At 42.0% G+C, this 12,130-nt stretch overlaps 1 protein-coding gene across 2 annotated transcripts in view; it reads right to left on the minus strand.

Moving 5' to 3' along the window:
• Nucleotides 1-12,130, minus strand: part of UNC5C (unc-5 netrin receptor C) — a 243,480-nt gene that overhangs the window by 33,957 nt on the left and 197,393 nt on the right. For both annotated transcript variants that reach the window (XM_066548065.1, XM_066548066.1), the window contains exons 5-7: nt 11,749-11,929; nt 9,493-9,660; nt 8,115-8,279 (exon numbers count right to left, since the gene is read on the minus strand). In XM_066548065.1, the coding sequence (XP_066404162.1) occupies nt 8,115-8,279; nt 9,493-9,660; nt 11,749-11,929 (514 nt within the window). The remainder of the gene's footprint in view (nt 1-8,114; nt 8,280-9,492; nt 9,661-11,748; nt 11,930-12,130) is intronic.

A 12,130-nucleotide genomic window follows, 5' to 3' on the forward strand; every position in this document is an offset into this window, starting at 1 on the left:
CTTCTATTCTTAATTCCCACGATGAGGTCTTTCAGCATTAAGTCATATTACCCTCCTCATTGGGCCAGCTCCAGTAGCTCAGAATATAATTTTAAATCTTTGGGTTTTGCTGGAATTTTCTATAATGAGTCTCAGTCTCAGAAATTATACTGGAAATTTTGAATAAAATTGGTTTAAGAACCCTAGTAACTTTTTCTCTTGCTGTTAATTTCTACTTCAATGGATCTCAATGAGTAAAAAAATCCTCAACTCCCCCCACGTATATATTGCTGTTTCCAAATTCCAAGTTCTAGAAATTCAGCCATGGTAAAATGCCATTCTCAATTCCATGTCGGCCTAATTTCAGGTTTCTTTGCACTCATGGGAAGAGACATTCATCAATTCTATATTCTGAATTCCATTATACAGAGAGTGTTTTGAGACAAGGAAGAAAAAGTTATATGTCCCTGCAGTGTTTGCAGCACTGTGGCTGTGACCTTGCATTACCAGTCCTGTTTCCTTCTGCCTTACCTCACCCACCATCATTCCTACAGCTATCACCAGCTTGCTTGAGTTTCTTCAGTACTTTTAAAGGAAATTCTAGATGATCAGTACAGTGTGCAAAGGCTCAAAGCTTTCAGAGAAGACTTTCAAAATATTAATCCAGATACATTGCAATGCTTTTGGCCTCCATCTAAGTCCATGGTTTCCATCCATGATGGCCAGTCACATATTCCCAGCTTGCAAGAAAGAGTTTAGGAGATTTAATTTGACATTCAGGAGTTTTAAATTGCTTTGTGCAAGTTCCACTGACCAGAGGCTGCACGTTTCCAAGCATTTTCTTTTCTACAAGGGGCAGAGTTAATGGTACAAGAGTAATCTTAGAGTAAACCCCATATTCTGACAGTTTAGTGTCAAGGCTTCATGTTCACTTAACATGTTGCTAATGAGATTGGAAAAGTATTAACAATAAAATTTGAACTCTACTTGCTGTTAATTGTTTCTCTCCCTTGCTGTTTCCCAGGAAATGTATCACAAGAACAAGAAGATGTGATATGCTATACCTTACTTGTGGTGGTTAAAAATCAGAAAAAAATAGAAAAAAAATCAGAAAAATTTTTCTAATTGATTTGAAAGCAGGCATTCAGGGAAGAATTACAGGGCAGAGTAGCTTGATGAGGAAAATTAGAAAAAACACAAAAAAACCAAACCAACAACAGAGTCTCTGGCACAGCAAAAATCTTTCAGACAGAAAGATTTTCCTTAGACAAAAAGATTTTCCCTCCCTACATTTTCTATTCTAAAGAAAGACCTTGATGTCTGTAGTAATGATGCTGAAGGTCAGATATGATATCAGGCATCCCAGAGATAATGCACAGCAATTTATTTTCCTTCTGAAGGACTGATTATTGGCATATTCAGGGTGGGCTAATAAACAGGGAGCTTGAGGTTTTGTGACTGATTATTTACTTGGGTATTATCTCCAATCTTTCCTGAGTGGGTGAGTTCAATGGGGACACTCTCTTGTTCTCTCCTTGAACAGGAGTTCATGATATTCTATAATTAAGTCAGCAATTATGTTTTCATTTTAAATTAGATCCTGACATTTTTTTAACATTGATAGAAAGGCCTTGCCTGAATTTAAACATGCATGACATCTATATGTGAATAAGAGATGATGGAAGAGAAGGATAACTTGTGGCTAAAATCTGATGTGGATTAGAATATCCAAGTTTGACATTACACAGTCTTCTGCAGTTGAGGACTTTGACCTTTTAGTTAAATCTTATGTCAGTCTTTAGTAGGACCTCAGCACTGGGTTTGTTATGCATGTTTGACAGCAAAAGTAAACACATGCCTAGCACTGGAATTCACAAATACACACCTACACTTGATGTGTATTTGTGAATTCCACTCCTGGATTGACTGAACGCTAGAGAGACTTCCCGGGGTTCACTTTGCTGTAGTGGGACAAGAGCGCTGAAATGAGGACAAGGAGAGAAGATACATGGCAAACAGCTAGATGAAGGAAGGGACAATTGGAAGAGGATCTAGGAGAGGGGATCAAAACTGTTAAGAATGCTGGACAAAAAGGGTCATGGAAAGCATGCATTATCCACACGGAACAGGTATAAAAATCTTTGGCAGATTTATATGCTCACACATAAGGTAACTTGTATTCCCCAGCCTACAACCTCAGAAAGTCCACAGACTCCAGAATCAGCTGATCAGCTCAATGTTTGTTTCCCAAATTCTAGAAACTTCCTTCCCCAACATGAGTTTTCATCTAAGCATGCTGCCAATAATTTTGTTAGTCCAGATTTAGAAATAGAGAACACTGAGTTTTACTTCTAATTGTTTCACTTACTCCTTGATGAGCCTTCAGGTGCTCATGTAACTTTGCCTTGCCTGACACCCTGACAGAAAAGCAAAAATCATGAAATATATCTGCCTTTGTATATGACAAGGCTAATATAAATGTACATTATTGTCTCTGTATGGGGTGGTTTTCTTCTACAATTAAATCGATGTATCAGTTAGACTTCATAAGATTTGAATTCTTCTTTCATCTATCTGAGTATCTTTTTGAGCTTTTAATGTGTAGAGGAATAGGGAAGAATAAAAGAAAACCTAAGAGGATAAAGAAGAATGAAAAGTAGAGATGGACAAGGTTGTCTTTTTTCTCCTCTCTGCATAGCTATAATATTTTTTAATTAGTGCAGATTTTTGAAAACAGCCTAGAGATCTTACAGCACTTGCTTTCTTTAAAAATAATGAGGAGGTGGCTCTTTCTGAACTGATTGGGGTTAAGACACAGGGATTTCAGTGCCCTGGGTTCTGCCTGTGGCTCTGCATTTCTACTTTCTCCCAACACTTTTATCTGCTTCAAGCAGTTGGTTTTCTAGGCAGAAGCTCTCAGTTGCACAGGGCCCATCAGAGCACGGATGCTTCTCAGCAAGGGATTTTTCATGTCACTACAATAAAATAGAGATGAGTCATAACTGAGATGTGTGCATTAACTCCCTTGGCTGCCACACCATTACATAGTAGCTGGGTAGAAAACGGAATAACACATCCCTTTACTAATATCAAAAAACAATATTATGGAAAACTTCCTCTAGGAACAGATGAGATGCCTGCTTCAAATGAATGAACTCCTCCTGCTAGGCCAAAACAGACCAGGTGGCTGTGTCATTATGCTGACAGCCTAAATGTATTAGAAGTTCTCTCTTGACCCACATGCTCTTAATAAAAGGTTTTATTTCATTCCTCTGCACACACAGGCTTCTGTTGCAGTCTCCCTCGAGAGACTTCTGCTTACCTTCTGGAGCTTGGAAAACATTCCCCTGCTCTTTGCACACTGATCTGCTCTGGTGGACCTGTGGTCCTCATCAAGCTGCTCTGCCCTGTAATTTTTCCCTGAATGCCTGCTTTCAAATCAAGCCAAAAGGGGAAACGAATTCTGATTCCATCAGAGTTTCTGACATGTTGCATTAACCAAGCCGGACATGTGCAGAATATGGATGTTTTGGAAAGAAAGAGATGCTGGTATCAGGATAACTTTGCTTTCCACTCAGGACCTGTATAAACAGAGACAAGACTGAAAAAGAGAAGCATTTTTCCATTTAATGCCCAAGCAGGATAAACTGCATCTTTTTCACTTGCTTAGGCACTATCATTGCAAGAGGGAACCTTATGAACTTTACACTGCTTTTCAGAGGAGGATTTCAGAGCACTTAGCAAATACAGATTTGCTATCACCATGTCACATCAATTCACTCTTGACTAGAAGGCAGCCTTTTCTAAGAAGGAATGGCATTACTAGTCTGGTAATAACATCTTCACCATGGTATGGTGTCTTTTCCTCCAGTGGTGCTATTTGCATTTCCAGATAGTTAAGCTGCATGCTTAACTAATTAACAGGCAGGAAAAAGACCAGAGTGACCTGAGACCTAGTCCAGAGTATTGTAGCAACAGGTGAAGATATTTTGAATATTTTCTTCCATTTTTTTTTTTAAATTACAGTAGCACATAGTCTTTTCCTGCTCAAGAAACAGAGGGAAATTCCATACTGAATCTGATGACCCTTGGCAATGATTCCCAGGTGGAAATTTCCTTTTGTTCCTAATCAATGATAGATTTTTATTCCATATCGTGAGACCGTATAAAGTAAGCAATTCTATTTCACAGAGCAACAGTACTATTTGTGTAACTATATAACCCATAGCACTCAAGCAGCAACATGTGCTTCTGTATTATCTTGCTTGTTGCTGTAAGAGAGTTAGCTTTGTGTTTTGAAAAAAAAAAATTAAAGCACAACTTAGCCAGCCTTTTATGAAAAGCCACAGTGGTGACTAAAGCCAAAAGTGAGCAGAAAAAGGGGCACTGGTTGTCTCCCTCTGACTGAGGAAGCAGTCATACCCTGCACATCCCAGGTATGATTTCAGAAAAGCCTACAAGACCAGCAGGCACCAACCTCATGCCTGTGGACCTGCTGTACTTATTCATTCAGGACAGGGACAATACAGATCTGAACACTGTCACTTCAGATCCTCAACAGAAAGGATATATCTGACCTGCTGTGAGCATGACAGCTGCATGTCACAACTCAGGTAAAAAGCCTTCAACATAACCATGAAGCACAGCTAACTCTCCTCATAGCTTGTGTCCCTCTTCTTGACTATCAGCAGAATTTTACACATAATGCAAAGCAAAAGCAGCGTTTTGTACCACACAAGTGATCTTGCACTTGTTCCAGAGTGAGTCCAGCAAAACACTTCTCCTAGTACATTGCTTTAAAAATGTTTGTGACCTAGTGAAGGGAACTACTTGTACTGAAGTTTGAGGCAGCAGGAGAGTGCTTTGCTTTCTCATTCCTGCACAAAACACCCACCAAAGTCATTAGGTGATACAAGTGAAGGGCTAATTGCAGTGCTTCAGTTTACAGCAATCCCCTGTGAGATGCAGTGCGTGCCTCTAAAAGTGTTGTTCCTTGCACTGAAGTATTTACCACGGTACTCACACATCAAGTGGGAAATAATGCAACTATGGAGGCAATAATGCAACTAGTGTGGGTGGTAACCAGCCAATTCTTCTCACACCTACAGCAGATTTTGTTCCAGAAAATCTTATTAATGCTATTATGGGAATTTTGAAATTGTTATAATGGGAACTGCTAGACAATATTGTGTACTTGAAAACTTAAAATAGCAATGACTGCCCTAAATTTTTACTACATCTGCTTTTCCTCTTCAATTCAGCCTGCTGGCTCTCTGTGGGCTCTCTAGTTTAATGGCTGTTCATCCCTTCATGTTAACAGAAAAACACAAACTACTGGATACGGGAGAGGATGTGTGTACCAGCAAGATGATTAGTCTGAATAAATGCAACAGCAGAGTTGCATGAGAAATGCCACAGTCAGTGGTAAGCACAAACTACAGCTTTGGGTGTAAAATACTGTAATTACAAGGGATGGAGAAAGCTCCGCTGTTTTTATCCCCACAGAAATCGATAGTGGTGCAGACTTGTGCTCTTTGCTGGAGCAGGGGCAGTCTGATGAAAGAGCTTATTGATTTATCCAGCTGATGCTCCTGAAGTGAATAATAGACTGGAAGAGAAAGGGCTTGTAAATGAGACTCATTCAATTCAGCATTTTCCAGGATATCTTTTACACGCAGCTATATAGAGATACATATTTACAAGTGAGTTTTTGTCAGAGCAACAGGCTAGAGACTCCTGGCAGAGTGTCTGCCTACTAATTCTTTGACCTCACTACACCCATGGTGTCAACCTTCAGGCTCTCACTAAAGACTGGCAGTAAGGAAGCAGCACCAGGGCACCTAGAAACAGGATTTGACTGTGGTGCAGGTAAGCAGCTGGCCAACAGATCTCCCAGGGGGCTGTGGCCACAGAGAAAAGGTGGCTGAAGCTTCCTCCACACCACATGTGCCACTGGAAAAGACTGTTGTGAATCTACAGGTGACCAGGCTAAGAGAATTGTCAGTTCCAGGCCAGACCCCCAAAGCCTCAAATAATGTGGAAAGAGGCATGTTGTTATAGGAATTAAAGGAATACTTTGTGTCTTCCTGGCTCAGCAGGCAGATTTTCTAAGAATCTAAATCCACACAAGCAAAAATGTAAGTGTTCAGATTGATTTTGCATAAACTGACAAAGATAAATAAATAAAAAGAGAGGGAAGGAGAGAGAAAGAGAAAGCAGCGGGCACACTGCCACAAAGTACAGCAAATCAATCTTCTCAGCAGTGATGGATCGGGGAGCAGGACTGGAAGTTTTACAGGTATATGAAACCCTGAGAGTATAAAGACACCATTAAAACACTGCCATTAAATTCCAGCACTGAAGGTTTATCATGGTCCCTGGAGCTAAGCAGGTCATTATGTGACTGCATATTTTTCATTACCATTTTTTATATACATATATATGAAGCAGAATAGGATTCACAACAGTTTCACCCTCTCTCCTGCTGAAGACCTCTGCTTTATACTCAGCATCCACTTTCACAAATAAAATGCAATACACCATCAACAGATAAATGAGATCCCTACAGGGCTTTTATTCTGCTGTACTATTATATCTACTTTTCCACAAGATTTCTGCTTAAATGGCTCTCTTTATGCACATACACAAAGATGACATACACCTGTCTAAATATAATCTGATAGTGAAGAGCTCTTCTGTGTGGGGAAATGCATCTTTTCCTCCTAATTTGCCATAATGACTTATTAACACTGCTGGAACTAGGGCTGCATTAGCTTCCCTACAATAAAAGTCACCAAGGTGTTGTATAGTAACATGTAGCTGGATTTTTTTTCCTTATCCTTAGAAATGAAAAGGAGAGGAGTTCTGAATGTTACCTTCCCAATTTCACCATAAAAGCAAGTGTTTTGAGGGATTACATCTTTATAGACCACTGACATTGACTAATAGCTTTTAACGTGATGGAAATGCTTGTGTGAGCCACATGGAGGGAGATGTTTGTAAATCTGGGAAAGCTCAAAGTAAATGGTCATGCTGTGCCATAGGGTAGCTCAGAGATCACTACCAACATAGGAGCTATCCTATATAGCACTTATTCAAAAAGCAGACCAATTTATTAGCTGGTAGTGTCATTTTCTGTCATCATGAATATTTCAGTCAAAAGTAACCTACCTCAAAGAAGAAGAATTCTTTACTCCTTTTTTTATGATAGAACTCAATGCCAATTTTAGAACAAAAATGCCAAAAGCATTTTATGATCTGGACGCAGAGGTACTGGATGGGCACAGCCACAACTCTTTGGACAACAGAGAGCTGAAGCTTGACAGAGAAGTACTGCAGAGAGGTGGGATGAAGGAATAGGAAAGAGCTGTATGTGAGGATTCTGGCTCACTAATGAAACGTGAAAGGGAGTTTTGATGCACCAGCAGAGCAGAGAAGACCTCATTTTTGAGAAGGGACAAAATGTAGAGCTGAATAATTGCTCATCAGTGTATGTCAGAATTACACTTTACACTAAAAACCTGCTTTTCTTTGCTTCTCTCTCCATTAGTCAGAAAGGCAGGACCACTGCTTGAATAGGCACAGGTGGAATAGACTTCAGTGCTAAAGCTGATCTTCATGAGGCTGCAGCATGCTGGCAACCAGATAGGAAGTTTGCATCAGCACTGCATTGATGAAGTACCTCCTTCTACCACAGGTCACCCGAAATTGAAAAAGGAGTGTAATTATTATAAATAGAAACACATGCACTCACCATTCCTGACAGTAAGAAGCCAGAAGCTGATCTGCTTGGCCAAGTTTACTCATTTGGAATTGCTGGCTTTGCTCTAAATGCTCTATTTTTCCATTTGCAGTGCTGTAAGAGCCACTGCCAAGCTTCTCTGGACAGATGCTGAGCCAATAAAGAGAGGAGGGCTCTTTGGTGGGGAGGGCAGGCAGTAGAAGGCTCTGTTATGACTTTCTAATTCTTCACTGTTCCATATTCTAGGCAAGAGGAGTGGGGTGTCCAGGCTGGTTGAGAATTGGCCCCTAACTCATTTCTCCTACAATGGTTTGTGAGTTTAGGTCACTGATGCTGATCTGCAGTTATTTCATGGTTTGCCACATACATCCCAGATCCTGGAGAGAGCACTTACCCTGCATGCAGAGCCCATCCGTGCAGTTCTTGGACTGCAGCACCAGCCCCTCGCAGTCCTTGCCCCCATTCTTGGGAGCTGGGGCCGTGCACTCTCTGCGGCGCCAGTGGGTGCACTCTGTGCCACACGTGGACCACTTGCTCCAGGATGTCCACTTGCCATCCACTGAGACAAGGAGAGGACACAACTTGTTAGGGGACACAACAGTGAGACCAAGATAGAGCAATGCACGTGTCAGCACAAGCCAGTCTGCAACTCCCAGCCCTTCCTGGCAAGGCAGAAGGATCATCAGCCTGCTCTTCTTCTTCTGGCCTATAAATGCACATGCATCCCCGCATCTCCTTTCTCTCTGTCCTGGCCCCATTTCTGGTCTTTCCTCCCCTTTATATAAACTTCTAACCAGTTTATCTATGCTCAAAGTGTACAAGCAACAAGTCAGGAATCTGTGATTTAATTTTGTGGCAGGGGGGTGGCATTTTTAATACAGAGGTTAGACTTTTCCAGAAATTCTTCTTTAATAGGAAGATATTTAATGTTAAATATTCTCTATTAAAAGAAATCTCCGGAGGCACCAATTTATTTCACATGAACAGAACCAGGAGTGTTTAGCACCTTTCAAAACCCTGCAAATTATTTTCAAAAGCACTAAAATGAACAGCTGAAGAATAATATACAAAACTGTTCCAGTGAGAGAGCTGGATTACCAAACTTCACAAACTGAAGATGCCTTACTGCCATTGATTAGAGTGGGTCAGTAGTGGGAGAGCACCGGACAGTAGGACAGATGGCAGAATTTTATCACAAGAAGTCACCAACTACATTTCATGTCCTGAAACAATTTTGTATTTTGAAGTTGCGGAACTTTAAATTGCAGAAAGAGAAGATGCATTTAAATAACTTCCAAAAGTATGGATGCACATCTCTTTCCAATAAAAATGCCTTTGTATTTGACAATTGTATATGTCAGGTAAACATCTGCCTCAAATTTAATATCCACATCCCAGATGCTTTACTTGCTGAGACAGCTGGACTGAACAGACATTGCAAATATATTTACATCACAGTTGCTTTCTATATTCAAATCCCAATTCTTTTGCAGAGCTTTCAACCTTTATCTCCTACATTTTGAAGCTCTGAATACTCCCCAAATCTCCTAAATTGTAAGAGCTGAGACCACAGTGCAAGCAGTATGCAAAAGAAGGGCTGGAACCTGTGCTGCTTGTTATGATGGGCTCACTATTTTATCTGGTGACGCACTACATTTGATTGTTAATTCCCTGAGATGCTGGATTTATTAATAATGAAAAGGAAGCTGTTGCAAGTGTTCTGAAATGACTGATGACAGACAAACTATTTATGTGCGCTGTTCATACTGAACCTGGACACAGAGTGGTGCAAGCTATTTTCTGGACGCTCTGGCCCTCGCAGAAGGCGCCGCCGTTGAGCGGGGCAGGGTTGGTGCAGGTCCTCGTGCGCTTCTGGAAGCCTCTCCCGCAGCGGCTGTTACACACAGACCACTCTGTCCAGGTGGACCAGCCTCCATTCACTGCAAAGCAGGAGAAAAAGAGCATGGTCACACAAACAGCTCAGCCTGGGCAGCCCCAGGGGGCTTCTGGCTCTGTGTCATGAGGCCCCGAACAGTGGCCACAAGTCATGGCATGAGAAACAGCACTGAACAGTACAAACCCATGTCTCCAGCACGCCAAGTGCATGCCAGAAGTCATTGTACAAGCTGAAGAAATGCTGATGCTGAATGAAAAACATCACTTGATGACTATTAGGGTTGGCAGGTGACCTGCCTTATCCTGAAAACCAACCTGACCCAGCCTTAAGCGCCTGGTGGAGTGTGTATGACCAAAATCCCTGCAGGTTCAGAGAGCTCAGGCAGCCAGAAGCCTGTGCTCTGAAAGCTGCGCTGTTTTCCAGAGGGAGATAACCTGCACTCCCACTCATGCTCAGTTGCACCCATCACCTATGCATGCTGAGAGACCCCCATGCTTTGATTAGATATCAAGAATTTTCTTTTCCTTTCTTTCAAGAAGGTGACTTCAGGATGTCAGGACTTCACTCATCCCTCTGTGGACATAGCTGGTGCATACATAAATGTCCCAGCACCTCTCTAAGCTGTTCAGAATCAGCTAATGCTAAATGCTTTTCTTTTTGTTGGAATTTGGGAAGATATTTATCTCTGGTAAGTTATTTATACTGACTCTACTTTTCATCCATCACAGTTTCTGGGATAGATGGAAGAATGAAGGAGTTGTGCTCTTCTACATAATATTGTGATTGCCAGGTATGGGAAATAACATATTAACTGCTCAGATTCCCTAAATCCAAATGTTTGTGATATGGCACAACCCTTAAACAGCTCTGGCAGCAAAACCCATAAAAACTGCTCCCTACACATGTCTCTTGAATACACTTTTGAAAAAAAATTCTTTATATGTGTGAAGAAGGGTTATAGTATGCCTACATCTTTATGTTTCTGCATTCATCTCAGTTACAAAACATGGTGCTCTTGCATGGTCCATCCCTCAATACCAAAAGCACTGCTAATCAACTCAATTCAGTCAGTTTTCTATAAAAACTGAAGTAAAAAGCACTCATTGTAACTTCAGAGAAGCAACTGCTTACAATTAAATCTAACTGCTACCCTGAATATGAAATGAATATTAGGGATAATCATAGGGATTTTTTCCTACTTGTCTATCCTATAATTAAGCTGATTGTAAGAAACACCAGTTCAGTCAGCTGGCACATAATCAGAGCAGGTTTTGTTCTGGTGGATGCCCCCACCTGGAATGCATTTGGGGAAGTAACTCTGCAGGGGCAAAGGCTTGGACTGGTGAGGCAGAGCTGCAGCACAACACAGGCTGGAAGAGACCCTGGGAGGGAATCCCATCCTTTCCCAGCCAAAGCATGGCCTGCCTCAGTCACATCAGGACTGTGGATGCTGACACAGAATAATGCTATGCCATGCTTTATATTCCCCTAATGTTTAGTTTTAAGCTAGGCTGTGTGCCAACAAACTGCAGTCCCAGAATGCTTTGCTTTTTTGCTCTTGGTGTCAGGGTATGTAGGCACCAAAAATAAGCTTATTTAAAGAGCTAAAAGAAGATGGTGGATTCTGATGACCTCTGACACTCTTACCAGTCACTGGAAGCACAAACTCTCTACCAGTTTCTCTCTTATTTCACAAAAAGGTCACTAAGAACATGAACTGTGTTGGTAATAAGCCATGCCTTGGACACTCCTGCTGGAGGATGTGCCCTGGTGGCTCCTTGCTGTTTGCAGCCAGTGTGTGTTACAGCAAGGGGAACAGCCACCTTCTCTCTAATGAGGCTCTTTGTGCAGGGCTCTTCCTCCTTTAACACCATTGCCTGTCACCAATAAGACAAGTCATCAGGCTCCTGAGGGATTTCAGCAGTGCCCCCTGACTGCAGTCCCCAGACTCCTGAGGGATTTCAGCAGTGCCCCCAGCTGCAGTCCCCGTGTGTGGCTGCAAGTCACCAGGCAGCACAGGCAGCCCAGCCTGGGCACTGATTGCAGCCAGAGCTGCACAAGGGCATTGTGCACCCCCCTCCTGCTCTGAGTGTGTGTCCATCCACCTGCAACAGTACAAGGCATCACCTACCATAGACTATCACAGTGGCTGTGGTGCTTTTCCTTTTGGCCACGATGTTTTTTGCAACACAGGTGTAGTTGGCGGTGTCAGAAAGCCGGGCTTGCTTGATGATCAGGTTGTGATCAATGGTGATGTAAAAGTTTCGGTCTTCCACAGGATCAATCACCTCTTCATTCTTCAGCCACTCCACCTTGGGGTTTCAAAAGGCCAGAGGGGAGGCAGTGAGTCAGCAACAAGTCACACCAATATGGACAGACACTGTATCTGTGATTGCGTTGCTCATTCCAGAAACAACTATGAGCCAAGGCATGTGAAGAAGGACTCACCTGATGAATGTCACCAACTGAAACAAAACATCAGGGCAGAAAAGCAGGAGAACATTCTTCGTGCC

This window comes from Molothrus aeneus, chromosome 4, assembly GCF_037042795.1.
Source record: "Molothrus aeneus isolate 106 chromosome 4, BPBGC_Maene_1.0, whole genome shotgun sequence".
Lineage (NCBI taxonomy): Eukaryota > Metazoa > Chordata > Aves > Passeriformes > Icteridae > Molothrus > Molothrus aeneus.